Source organism: Pundamilia nyererei, unplaced genomic scaffold (assembly GCF_000239375.1).
Source record: "Pundamilia nyererei isolate P.nyererei 1_Seehausen unplaced genomic scaffold, PunNye1.0 scaffold00778, whole genome shotgun sequence".
Classification (NCBI taxonomy): domain Eukaryota; kingdom Metazoa; phylum Chordata; class Actinopteri; order Cichliformes; family Cichlidae; genus Pundamilia; species Pundamilia nyererei.
Window position 1 is genome coordinate 49,222 of NW_005188179.1, and position 14,634 is coordinate 63,855.

At 38.7% G+C, this 14,634-nt stretch overlaps 1 protein-coding gene across 1 annotated transcript; it reads right to left on the bottom strand.

Annotated features, from left to right (window-relative positions):
* Positions 1-692: 692 nt before the first annotated feature.
* Positions 693-10,558, bottom strand: LOC102192592 (protein NLRC3-like; the record flags this gene model as incomplete). Its single annotated transcript, XM_013908009.1, has 4 exons — positions 693-723; positions 8,650-9,886; positions 10,116-10,320; positions 10,480-10,558. Coding segments are annotated over 4 exons (1,552 nt in total), but the record flags the coding sequence as incomplete, so codon positions are not given.
* Positions 10,559-14,634: the final 4,076 nt, after the last annotated feature.

Consider the following 14,634-nt stretch of genomic DNA (forward strand, 5'->3'; position numbering starts at 1 on the left):
CCGTGAATTAGATTCATATGACCATTAGATTAGTTAGATGCTGCCAACACTTTCATGTGTCTGAGCTGGGAAACTCTGAGTTAACTGAAGAGAGCTTAAGACCTCGCTCCGTGGTCTACAGGTCTCTAAGACAGCAGCTGGACTGCCTGTTTACCCTCATGATCAATATTCACAATAAACAAGTACTGTATGACACATACTAACATAAGGAAATAAACACCCGATAGATATAACCTCAGTAAATGAAGTTGGTGTATAGTCAACATACAGTTGTGTACCAGGACCTGAGCTTGTTAGCGGTAATAACAGGTCAAGCGCTTGCGAGGCAAGCAAGTCTATCACACGCTGTGAGACAAGGCTGGGCAGACATCTCCAAAATCATCAAAGCACTTTTTGCAAAGAGGCTTGACAAACCGACCAGATATCTAAGGATTAAACCACTACATTCTCTGCAAAATAATATTACAAGTGTGTTTGGTGGCACACCAACTAGGTTTTTCAAAGTACAGATCAGTTAGTTTCTATGTGTTCCTTGTTGGCGCTGAGAAACGCCCACTGGCCTCTAGATCAAAATAATAGTTTTGACTCAAACAGCATTATAAAAGACCACCTCCATTCTAATCACCACATCGTCAACATCCTGCCCTCTGGAAAAAGGTTCAGATCCATCAGGTGCAAAAGAATAACAGCTTCTAACAGTAAATGTGTTTGTATAGCGCTTTACTAGTCCCTAAGGAGCCCCAAAGTGCTTTACACATCCAGTCATCCACCCATTTACCCATTCACACACTGGTGATGGCAAGCTACATTGTAGCCACAGCCACCCTGGGGTGCACTGACAGAGGCGAGGCTGCCGGACACTGCTGCCACCAGGCCCTCTGACCACCACCGAGACTGTCCGAGCCGGGGCTCGAACCTGCAAACTTCTGATTACAAGGCGAACTCCCATCTCTTGAGGCACAGTGGGCTATAGGAACTATTAATGCAAACTAAGGCCACCTGGGTTGGCTGGAAGACTGTTTACTTAGCCTGGCAGAGCGAAGGAAACTGTCTCAGCTGAACTATGGACACGTGCACACATACATATACTGATACTGATAAACACTCACCGACGCATCACCCTCCCTACCCCGGATCCAACGCCACCTCCAACGCTTACCTCCCCTCTGATGTGGACATCGGGTCAGTTGGAGGCGCAGTCGAAAGATTGCAACGGTCCCAGATCAGATGTACACACTGGAACTCTTTCCCATGTTGCTTGTCTGTGTTTATTGTGCTATGGTGTGTTGATATCTGTGCATTCTTGTATTATCCTTTTGTGTTACACATTTCAATGTTTTTTTCCTCGCTACCTAGCCTGACTTGTCTCCCTAATGTGATGTTTGTGTATTGTATGTACGGTCGGCAAGGTCTGTCATCTCGGTTGTGGGCAAAAGACCTGCAACTGACAAATAAAGGCTATCTCATCTCATCATCATCAAGATTGTGAACAGACTTCTCCCACATGGTCATTCTGTCACTGCTATGTCACTGCTGTACAATATTTTGTCTTACCCTTTTCCTGTGCAATATTTTCGTCCCTGGGCAATACTTTAGTCTCCGTGCAATTTTTCATTTTCTTTTTTTTTTTTTGCCTCTGTGCGGTCTTGCTGCCAAAATAAAAGTTCCAAGTTTAACTCTCCACCCTGCCCCCTGACTTTGATGGGTGAGGCTGACAGATAAAATTAATTCATGAACACAGCCGCAAGGCCAGGAGTCCCACAATGAATTAAATAAATACATCATAAAGAAATACATATCTCAATAATTAATTAATTTATTTATTTATTATTTTAAATGAAAAAATTTAGATACACTAAATCGTTTATATATTTGTTTAATTAATTCAAATTTTAATTTATTAATGAAGCCTTAAATTCATTATTTAATGTATGTATGTAAGTATTTAAATAATATTTCATCCATTTTAGCACCTATGGCTCACTGTGACTAAAAATATCAGGTAATACAACATGTATGAAACTCACCTAATTAGCTACATATTTTATTTTTTAATTTTGTTAAATAATGAAAAACTGATACCTCAGAGTTTCCAGTTTACAGAGAGGACTCTCCACTCCAGCGGACAGAAGCTTCATTCCTGAATCCTGCAGGTCATTGTTGCTGAGGTCCAGCTCTCTTAACCTAGAGTACTGGGAGCTGAGTGCTGAGGACAGAGCTTCACAGCTTCTCTCGGAGAGGTTACAAAGACTGAGTCTGAAAAGACATTCAACACAAAGACACCCCCCCCCCAAAAAAAAAAAATGTTTACAAAATGTATTCATGGTGCAGTGAGGAGTTACTAGGTTTAATAATATTTAAATTTAATCTTCTCTCTGCATTGACTGAAATCTTTATAGTTGGCTATGATTGTACTAGCGTTTTTGTGAAGTGATGAAAAGCAAATACCTGAGAGTTTCCAGCATGCAGTGTGGACTCTCCACTCCAACTGACAAAAATTTCACTCCTGAATTTTCTATGTTATTGTTACTCAGGTCCAGTTCTCTCAGACTAGAGAACTGGGAGCTGAGAACTGAGGACAGAGCATCACAGCTTCTCTCTGATAGGTTACAGCCACTCAATCTGAAAAGGAAATGATAAATGTGATTATATAAATAACCTTTAATGTTGAACAGAGACATACACATTCTTCCTCTTATCTAATTCAGGGCCATGGGAGTGGCTATTCCTGATGCAATGGGACAAGAGGCGGAGTACACCTTCAACAAGCCACCATTCACAGTTCATCCCTATTGGCAATTTAGATTCACCAATTAACCTTTACATCATGGATGGCCACTGTTGTCGCAAGACCTAGAAATTTCCTGATGACTTTTGGTGGTTGGATGAATTAGTCAGGGTGATGAGATGGAGTACAGGACTGTGTTGGACTCCTTTGTCATGTGGTGTGGGCACAATCATCTGCAGCTCAAGATGAGAAAGACCAAAGAATTGATTGTGGATGTTAGGAGGACCATGAAACCAGTGACCCGTGTTTCAGTTCATGAGGTTGATATGGAAATAGTCGAGGACTTTGAATACTTCAGCATATTTTTATTCAGCGTTTGAATAAAAGCCTTGTTTTTATCTCACCTCCTCATTATATAAATTCTTGAGTGATTGGCTATATAGTGTGCCCATTAAAGTAACGTCCCACCGCTGCATGGGCTTAAGCTTTGACTCTAACATACCAGTGGGTCATTAATAATTGACAGGTGAAATATTTCACGGGTCCAATATACTTTCAACATGGGAGAGATGTGTGCAATTTAAATCAATTTTATTTATATAGCTCCAAATCACAACACACACACTTCAAGACGCTTAATATATTAAGGTAAAGACCTGTCTCTTCAAAAATCAGATGAGATTTTTGCTTCCATTGCTCTTTCTCTTCTATTGCTTATACAATATTATTGTATTGTATACGCAATAGAAGAGAGCCAGAGATTAATAATAACTAATGATTAAATCCAGAGAGGCATATAAGCATATTGCAAGTGAAAAATAGGTAAAAGGAGAAACACTCCATGCATCATGGGAATCCCCCAGAAGCCTACAGCTATTACAGCATAACTAAGGGAGGATTCAGAGTCACCTGATCCAGCTCTAACTAGAGGCTCTGCCTCTTAATCTACTTCTAAATGGTCTAGGAAGCACAAGCAAGCCTGCAATCTGAGAGCGAAGTGTTCTAATGGGGTGATATGGTACTATAGGGCCATTAAGAAAAGATAGGGCCTGATTATTTAAGACCTTGTATGTGAGGGGCAAGATTTAAATTTTGATTCTGGATTTAACAGATAGCCAATTAATTTTTGGAAATCCTGATAGTAATGAATTTGCTTAATATGCATATTGAAGGACATATTCTGGTCAAGAACAAGTCCACAATTGCTCACAGTGTTACTGGAGGCCAACTTAATGCTTCCAAAGTAAGCATCTGGTTTGACAGGAAGATTTTTAAGGCTGAATACAATAACCTCAGTTTTATCTGAATTTAGAAGCAGAAAATTAAAAGTCATCCAGGTCTCTATGTCTTCAAGACATTCCTTCAGTTCAGTAACTAATTGGAGTATATTGTTTGGCTTTATGGATAGATAAAGTTGTGTGTCATCTGTATAGCAGTACAATTGTATGCTATGACTTCTGATGATACTGCCCAAGGGAAGCATGTATAATGTAAACAGAAAGTTGGCCCTATCATGGTACCATGTGGAATTCCATAATTAACCTTAGTTTGTGAAGAGGACTCTCTACTTAGGTAAAGGACCTTCTTGCTGTGAGGCAACGGTACTAACAACCACACCACTGTGGTATCACAGGCTGAAACAACTCATGGTTAAATTAATGCTATTAAAGTTAACTCGGGTCTATGGGGGCATTTCTTTGTATGTGTTCAGTATGTATTGTGAAAGACCATCAATTATAGCCAAATATAGTTCAAAGAAATATTAAGTTTACTATGCTCAAAAGGTCTAAATGCATTTTTGCTGTCTTCTGTTTCAGATTTAATTAACATGTACTTCAACATAGAAAAGAAAAAGCAATTCATCCCTCCACAGGTTTTCATCAGAAGCCTTCTACCACCTGTCAATGTCTACAGATTCTGTTCATAAAGATTATGAACAGAATTGGTCAAAAAGGGCAGAAAAATCAAATATAACAATAAAAAAACTAGGAACCTAACAGAACTGTCCCTCATTGGTGTTTCAGTCATGTATTGACTGTTGTTGCTTAACTGTAAAAGGCGTGTTAGATACTATTTGACAAATATCATACAATCACTGCATGCTAGAGAGAGATATTAAAAGTCATGAATGAAAACAAATGCAAGCAGGTGTCTGTTGCAGCTAAACGGATTATGATGGTCATAGTCACCAGTCATGTTTCTTTCAATTGTATTGTATAGTATTAGTGTATTATGTGCCATTTTAATATCAAATGTGAATCTAAGTTAAACTCAAGGTAAAATTGCAGCAAAGTCCACAGTGGAACCAAGTTTGGGTTCTGAGTGAATTTACCAAGTGCAATTTTGGTGTGTTTGGTATTAAAAACAATATTTTTGTACGGTGGCCCCTAAGGACAAAGCATGTACAAACTCCAAAAAGCACATACAAACTGCAAAGCACGTACAAAGTCCAATGCACGTACAAACTCCAAAATAGGTACAAACTCCAAAACCCGTACAAATTCCAAAAGCACGTACAAATTCCAAAGCACGTACAAACTCAGAAGTACGTGCAAATTCCAAAGCATGTACAAACTCAGAAGTACGTACAAACTCCAAAACACAACGGAAGAGCTCCAGGATGCTAGGGGTAGTATTGAGCTCAATATGCAAAATAAATGGCAAGTTTGTTGCAAACACATGGAGTTGGATACCGGTGGAAAAAAACTGGAAGGCTAGAACAACCACCCTCATATATACAGACGTAGACAAAATTGTTGGTACCCTTCGGTCAATGAAAGATAACTCACAATGGTCACAGAAATAACTTTAATCTTACAAAAGTAGTAATAAATAAAAATTCTATGAATCTTAACCAATGAAAGTCAGACATTGCTTTTCAACCATGCATCAACTGAAGTATTTAAAATATAAATGCATGAAACAGGCCTGGACAAAAATGATGGTACCCCTAGAAAAGAATGAAAACAATGTTACCAAAGGGACATGTTAATACAAGGTGTGTCCACTAATCAACATCACGGGTGTCTACAATCTTTTAATCAGTCAGTGGGCCTATATATAGGACTCCACATTTTTATTAATCCTTTATTTATCCAGGTAAAAAATCTCATTGAGATTAAAAATCTCATTTCCAAGAGAGACCTGCCAAGAGAGACATTCAATATGGACTAGAGGAATCAAAGAGAAGAGTTGTCTGAGGAGATTAGAAAGAAAATCATAGAAAAGCATGTTAAAGGTAAAGGCTATAAGACCATCTCCAAGCAGCTAGATGTTCCTGTGACTACAGTTGCACATGTCATTCAGAAATTTAAGATCTACGCGACTGTAGCCAACCTCCCTGGACGTGGCCGCAGGAGGAAAATTGATGGGAGATCAAAGAGACGGATAACCTGAATGGTAACAAAAGAGCCCAGAAGACTTCTAAAGAGATCCAAGCTGAACTTCATGCTCAAGGAACATCAGTGTCAGATTGCACCACCCATCGTTGTTTGAGCCAAAGTTGGTTACATGGGAGATGACCAAGGAGGACACCATTGTTGAAAACAAATCATAAAAAAGCCAGACTGGAATATGCCAAACTACATGTTGACAAGCCACAAAGCTTCTGGGAGAATGTCCTGTGGACAGATGAGACAAAAATTGAATGTTTTGCCAAGGCACATCAGCTGTATTTTCACAGACGAAAAATGAAGCATATCAAGAAAAGAACACTGTCCCAACTGTGAGACATGGAGGAGGCTCGGTTATGTTCTGGGGCTGCTTTGCTGCATCTGCCACAGGGTGTCTTGAATCTGTGCTGGGTACAATGAAATCTCAAGATTATCAAGGGATTCTAGAAAGAAATGTGGTGGCCAATGTCATAAAGCTTGGTTTCAGTCTTAGGTCATGGGTCTTACAACAGGACAATGAGCCAAAACACGCAGCTAAAAACACCCAAGAATGGCTAAGAGGAAAAATTGGACTATTTTAAATTGGCTATCTATGAGCCCTGACCTCAATCCTATTGATCATCTTTGGAAGGAGCTGAAACATACAGTCTTGAAAAGGCGCCCTTCAAACCGGAAACAACTGAAGCAGTTTGCTCATGGGGGGTGGGCCAAAATACCTGCTAAGAGGTGCAGAAGTCTCAATGACAGTTACAGGAATCGTTTAACTGCACTGATTGCCTCAAAAGGTTGTTCAACAAAATATTAAGTTGTGGGTACCATCATTTTTGTCCAGGCCTGTTTCATGCATTTATTTTTTAAATCATTCAGTTGACACATGGTTGAAAAGCAATGTCTGACTTTCATTGTTTAAGATTCATAGAATTTTTATTTATTATTACTTTTGTCAGATTAAAGTTATTTCTGTGACCATTGTGAGTTTTTCTTTCATTGACTGAAGTGTACCAACCATTTTGTCTACGTCTGTATTCAAATAATTAAAAAAAAAACATGTTCATTTACCTGTTACTACCACACACCAAATCCAGTCGTTGGTACTTCCTGGCTTGTGTAGCTACTAGGTAACAAAAGCTCAACTCTGCCCCTAGCGTAATGGATGCACTGTTGTGTTTTAGAGTTTGTATGTGTTTTGGAGTTGGCATGTGTTTTGGAGTTTGTACGTGTTTTGGAGTTTGTACGTGCTTTAAAATTTGTACATGCTTTGGAGTTTATACATGTTTTGGAGTTTGTACGTGCTTTGCAATTTGTACGTACTTCAAAGTTTGTATGTGTTTAGGCGTTTCTACGTGCTTTTTGGAGTTTGTACGTGCTTTGGAGTTTGTAGGTATTCGGAATTTGTACGTGCTTCTGAGTTCGTGCTTCAGAATTTGTAGGTGTTTTGGAGTTCTTATGTGTTTTGGAGTTTTTACATGTTTTGGAGTTTGTACGTGCTTTGGAATGTGTACGTGCTTTGGAATTTGTATGTACTTTGGAGTTTGTATGTGTTTCTGCGTTTGTAGGTGTTTTGGATTTTTTTTACGTGTTTTGGAATTTGTACGTGCTATGGAATGTGTACATACTTCGGAGTTTGTATGTGTTTCGGCGTTTGTACATGCTTTTTGTGAGTTTCTACGTGTTTTGGAGTTGCTACGTGCTTTGTCTCTAGGGGCCACCGTATTTTTGATATTAGTCCAGTGATACATGATGCTGCAGTAACTTGTAGGCTCAATAATAATAATAATATTAAGAATAATAATGATAATACATTTTATTTTAAAGCACCTTTCAGATTTCCATCAAATCAGTGCATCCATAATGGATAGTTGGTATTAGTGGAGGCATTACATTTAATGATACATTTTATAGGGTTTATAATCTCAGGATATATGAAAAGATCACATGTTTACTTACCGAGCTTTGTTGGAGGCTTTGACCACTGGCAGCAGCCTCAGAAGAGCCTCCTCTGAAGCAGAGTATTTCTTCAGGTCAAACACATCCAGATCTTTTTCTAATGACAATAAGATGAATGTCAGAGCTGACCACTGAGCAGGAGACAGTTTATCTGCGGAGAGATTTCCTGATCTCAGGGACTGTTGCATCTCATCCACTAGAGAACGATCATCTAGTTCATTCAAACAGTGGAGCAGATTGATGCTTTTCTCTGCAGACAGATCCTCACTGAGCTTCTTCTTGATGTACTGGATTGTTTCCTGATGGGTCTGTGAGATACTTCCTGTCTGTGTCAGCAGGCCTCGTAGGAGAGTCTGATTGGTCTGCAGTGAAAGACCCAGGAGGAAGCGGAGGAACAAGTCCAGGTGTCCATTTGGACTATGTAACGCCTTGTCCACAGCACACTCATAAAATATCTTTTCTGAAGACTCTGCTTCTCTTGATTCTTGTTTTCTAAATAATAATAACAACTTAGCGGTTGTTTGTTGCTCCAGCAGATTGACTCCAGAGTTGATGAAGGTCAGATGGACATGAAGAGCAGACAGAAACTCCTGAACACTCAGATGGATGAAGCAGAACACCTTGTCCTGGTACAGTCCTCTCTCCTCTTTAAAGACCTGTGTGAACACTCCTGAGTACACTGAGGCTGCTCTGATATCGATGCCACACTCTGTCAGGTCTGATTCATAGAAGATCAGGTTTCCTTTCTGCAGCTGATCAAAAGCCAGTTTTCCCAGAGACTCAATCATCTTCTTGTTCTCTGGATTCCAGCATGAATCTGTCTCAGCTCCTCCATCATACTTGATGTCCTTCGTTTTTAGGTAAAATAGCACAAAGTGTATGTAGAGCTCTGTGAGAGTCTTAGGCAGATCTTCACTGTCACTGGTTTTCAGCTCATCCTCCAGAACTGTAGCAGTGATCCAGCAGAAGACTGGAATGTGGCACATGATATGGAGGCTTCGTGATGTCTTGATGTGGAAGATGATCCTGCTGGCCTGCTCCTCATCTCTGAATCTCTTCCTGAAGTACTCCTCCTTCTGTGGCTCATTGAACCCTCTGACCTCTGTCACCCTGTCAACACAGTCAGGAGGGATCTGATTGGCTGCTGCAGGTCGTGTGGTTATCCAGAGGTGAGCAGAGGGAAGCAGTTTCCCCCTGATGAGGTTTATCAGCAGCACATCCACTGAGGTGGACTTTCTAGGGTCAGTTAGGATTATAGTTTTGTGGAAGTCCAGAGGAAGTCGACACTCATCCAGACCATCAAAGATGAACACAACCTGGAAGTCTTCAAAGCTGCAGATTCCTGCTTCTTTGGTTTCAATAAAGAAGTGATGAACAAGTTCCACCAAGCTGAACTTTTCCTCTTTCAGCACATTCAGCTCTCTGAAAGTGAATGGAAATATGAACTGGATGTCCTGGTTGGCTTTGTCTTCAGCCCAGTCCAGGCTGTATTTCTGTGTTAAGACTGTTTTCCCAATGCCAGCCACTCCCTTTGTCAGCACTGTTCTGATTGGTTCATCTCTTCCAGGTGAGGCTTTAAAGATGTCTTCCTTTCTGATTGTTGTTTCTGGTCTGTCTGGTTTCCTGGATGCTGTTTCAATCTGTCTGACCTCATGTTCATCATTGACCTCTGCAGTCCCTCCCTCTGTGATGTAGAGCTCTGTGTAGATCTGATTAAGAAGGGTTGGGTTTCCTGCTTTAGCGATCCCCTCAAACACACACTGGAACTTCGTCTTCAACTTAGATTTAAGTTTGTGTTGACAAACTGCAGCAAACATTTCTAAATAAACAAAATGAGAGTAAAGTACATTACTTTCTGTTCTGTTCATATTACTATCTTTACCTTACAATATACCTTGAGGTGACTGTTGTTGTGATTTTGCATTATATAAATTACATTTAATTGAATAATAATCTTATCTTAAAGAATGAGTATTTGAATACATGTTGGTCCATCTCTTGAGGCAATACTAAATGTTTCATTCATCCACCACTCTAAATCTTCTTACTGCTCTGCAGACGGTCAGCCAGCTCCTCCTGCTTCATTCTCCTCAGGAAGTCCACTGTGATCTTCACAAATGCCTCTCTGCTGCTGCTCCTCTGCTCATCATCCTCCCTCTTACTCTCTAAGCATTCTGGGTATACTGGACTCAGAACCTTCTCGATCTTCTTCAGCTCGTTCTTCACAAATGTGATGATGTGTTCCTCCAGCAGCTGGAACAGAATACTTTACGAATGAGCCAATCAGACTGAAATCATGGAGCCAAACATCAGATCCATGTTGGACACACTGACAATCCACTTTTCTACCAAGAGCAGCATGGAGATGATTGTAAATAGAATAGATGTAAAAGTAGTTGTACATATACAGACCATAAATATGGAGTCCAGGTGTGTTTGATCCTGCTGGGCAGACTGACCACCGGGAACCTCTGAGCTCTCCTGGTCCACTCTGTGAGGGAATCATAAAGAGTTAGTTCTTTCACAGGATAAAGATCTGCAAGAAAATCAGCTTTGCACCCCCTCCAAGTGTCTCAAGATCCAAAATTTGGTGGTGTTTAACACAATTTCCTTCTATTAAGAAATCTGCCTATCATCATATGATGTGTCAAAGGATATAACAACTGGGAGGAGACCCCCAGGACAAAATAAATGGTTCAAATGATTTCCTGCCCATGGTTAACCCTAAACCTGGTCTTGCAATGTCACTGTAATGGCAACAGATGAAAGATGCTGTTCGAATTTCACTGAAATAATTTTTTTTAATATTGTTTGAAACAGACTGAGGACATTATGACTGCACAAAATCTTTTTTTTTTAGTATGAATCAAAATATGTGAGAAATATACTTCATGGGTATATGTGGTATATAAAAACCTTTTCTTTGATTTTAACATGGTTTTTTTTCTGTTTTTCATTTATATGCGAGAAGATGTCATAAGCTATATAGTTTCTTAAACAGATTCCCAACTATATTGATGAGACTGAGTTTTAGTTTTGTGTTCACATATCTGGAAATGCAGTCACCAAACTGTTGCAATATAAAGGTGATGCTCCACCTTACACATGCTCTGATTCATATTTATATATTGTTATGGCAGGGCGTGGTCTACGATGTGACTGCGAGGGAGGAGCAACCTTAAATAAAAGTATATGTTGAAAAGCATGAAAATGTGGTTGGGTCTGTTGTGGATTGTTTGAAATTGTGTTCTTTGGAAGTAAATTCTGATCTTCACCAATAAATTATTAATCAGCCCTGACTGACACTGAACTCTTTAGTCTCAAAATTTGAATAAAAAGGCTAACACGCCATGAGACTGCAGTTGGTTACCATTTGGATACCATGTATTACTACAGTTTAACTGTTAGGATGTTTATGGTGCAGAGATGCAGGATTTTATCTTTAATATCTGAAGTGACCAAAAAATGTTTAAACTTTTCTTTCTCATGGATTTGTAAGATCTTTCTTAGGGTTGATGGTAAAACTCTGATGTAGTGACAATGAAGAACAGTGATAATGAAGCTGTTGCGGTTTGACAGTCCTGGCCAGGCGGTGTCAGTGTTGGTGTGTGTTTTTCTCTCCTTCACCCTGTCTGTCTCCCTATCTCTATATTTATGTTTTGATGGAAGCGCATGCTTCCACAAGCCTGGGCACCGGGCGACGTTCAACCCGGAAGCATCTCCGCGCTGAGCTCATCCAGTGTAGTCTAAGTGCACTAAAGACACAACTTTGACATGGATACCATCACACACACAGTAGTTCTGTTGTGCATCAGAGCTTCCACAGTTATTTTTGGTAATAACCAGAGTTTTCATTTTCATTATTTTAGCTGCCGTCACACAGGCCTTTGTTGTATTTTACTGGAGCCATTAAGTGTCTTTAAAACTTATACCAGACAGCACTGAACAGACACAACCTTTTGGGACCACACAATAAGTTTACCTTATTGTCTCTGAGCTACTTGTTTTTAACACAGTCTATGTTAAACTAGCAGTAACACAAAGTAACCAACAGAGGGAGCAACATTTTTTGTCTCTGCAGTTAAGGTTACGCTCATTTTCCCCAGCAGAACAGTAAGCATATGTGTTAGCAGCATGCTATAATGCTCTGCTAAGTACTGACACAGTTAGGGGCAGGACTATGTTTAGCTCAACTCTTATTGGTGGACATTGTCATTGGCTTGTAAACCTGTGAGGTAGGCTTGTTGCAAGATGGCTGAAAAAATGGCATCAGCAAGGGGCTTCATGATTTACTCCTCACAGTTTATCAAAACATCATAAGTCAGCAAATGTGGTTTTTCGGGTTATGGATCAAGTGAAACTTTTTTAACTTGGTTCTGTTCACTTTTTTTCTTTTTAAAGTATCTAAAATAATACAATGGTACAGTTACACAAAAGAGGAGGAAAATACTTTATTAAATTAGTAATTTAAACAGATTTTATGATCTTTTATAGTAGCGTGTTCTGCTGTTTTATTTTTTAATAACTCACATTATGAAAACTGATTCACAAGAAAAAAAATCTGTGATCATGAACAAGAACCACAGTTTTTTAAAAAAGAGTAAAATTGAAAGGATTATTATAAAATCTATAAATGCAAGCCAAACGAAAAAAATAGTATTTTGTTAGGTTTTTTTGTTGTTATTTTTAGCTTTATCTGGGCAACACTGATTAGCACTGTTACCTCATAGCAAGAAGGTCCTGAATTCAATTCTACCATCAGGCCGGAGTCTTTCTGAATTTGCACAGGGATAAACAGGTTATGATTGTGCAGGTGAAATAAAAGATCAAGATTCACACCTCACAGTTTATCAACACATTTGTACTGTCTAAATGTGGATTTTCAGGTTAAGGATTTTTAATGAATAAACTGACAGCTTGAAATTGAGTTCTGGTCCCTCATGCTGGTGTTTTTAAATATCTGTAATGATTAAATGTCACGGTTTTTTGTTTTTTTCAAAAATAGAGGAAAATAAATTCATTAGATTTAATTTAAACAGATTGTATGCTTTTTATTATTATTGTGTTCTGTTGTATTTAATTAAATAAGCAAAAAATTCTTTATATACCACCTTGGCAAATATAAAAAATCACAAAGTGCTTCACAATGGATAACATAAAGAAAACTGATTAACACAAAAAAAACCCTGTGATCGTGAACAAGAACCATAATTTAAAAATAAAATTATTGTTTTAAATCATTAAAAGCAGCCCAAACAGTTATGATAACTATTATTTTCAGTTTTAGAGTCAGTTGACATGTTTGCATTCAAGTAAGAGTAAAATTCAAAGGAAAATCTGTCAATGAAAACATGTGTTTATATTTTATTGTCCTAGGCAACAATTTATTTTAGTTTTAGATTGTCAGATCTTTAACTTTATTTTTTACAGTATTTAAAAGTGCAGCTTTTACTTTTAGGGGAACTGTTTGTGTTTTTCAGGAAAAAAGCTCAAATGTGAAATAAGCATCCTTCAGTCCACTGAACTGTATCATATCTTCACACACACTGACAATGAGACAAATATTTAATACCATTTAGACACAGATCAGCATTTGAAAAAAGTCGTAAATACCCTCTCAAAATGCATCTCTCATTGTACAACACACAAATATCAGAAAGACTTTGTGAACTTTAGAGATTAGATTACATTAGATTAGATGAAACTTTACTAATCCCTTGGGTGGGTTTCTCCGCTAAATTTGGTTTCCAATAGCACAGCACTACGGTGGCCCCTAGAGACAAAGCACGTACAAACTCCAAAACACTTGCAAACTCCAAAACACATGCAAAATCCAAAACACTTGCAAAATCCAAAACACTTGCAAACTCCAAAACACATGCAAATTCCAAAGCACAACGGAAGTGCTCCAGGACGCTAGGGGCAGTGTTGAGCTCGATTTGCAAAATAAACGGCAAGTTTGTCTGTATGGGACGGTCTAGTCTCCGTCGCGCTTCCCAGGTTGCCTAGCAACCATGATACTAACCACTGGAAACATGTCATACAACTTGGTTTGACAGAAATGAAGGAGAACATATTTTGTTCATTTGTTTGTTTGTTTCTACAAGAGCTTTGTGTGATTTGATAAGTATCTGAGGCTGAGACCACAGGACAGTAAAACATGATTTTTGGGCTTCATTTCTGTACTGAACAGTCATTTAAGATTAGTTAGTAAATAACAATTAGCTCATGTTGTTCATGGACTAAAGTCATATCACTTTGGTAATGTAAATATAATATGGCCAATATTATAGTTATTATATTAATCATTATTAGCTATTACAGCAGTGAACATGAACTCTGTGCCAAATACTGAGCTTCAGTACAGATTCAAGTTGCAGTTATTTGTATGTCTTATCACCTTAAATGTTCACTCAAAGACAAGTATCTTTGACAGTGCATATATAGGTGTTGTCAGGGTTCCTGGGTCGGTGACCCAGTGTTTTCAGTTCACACTCACTGTTTATCTACTGCCTGTTCCACTTCCTGTTTTATTGTGTTAGCCTTGGTCTGTGTGTATTATGTTCA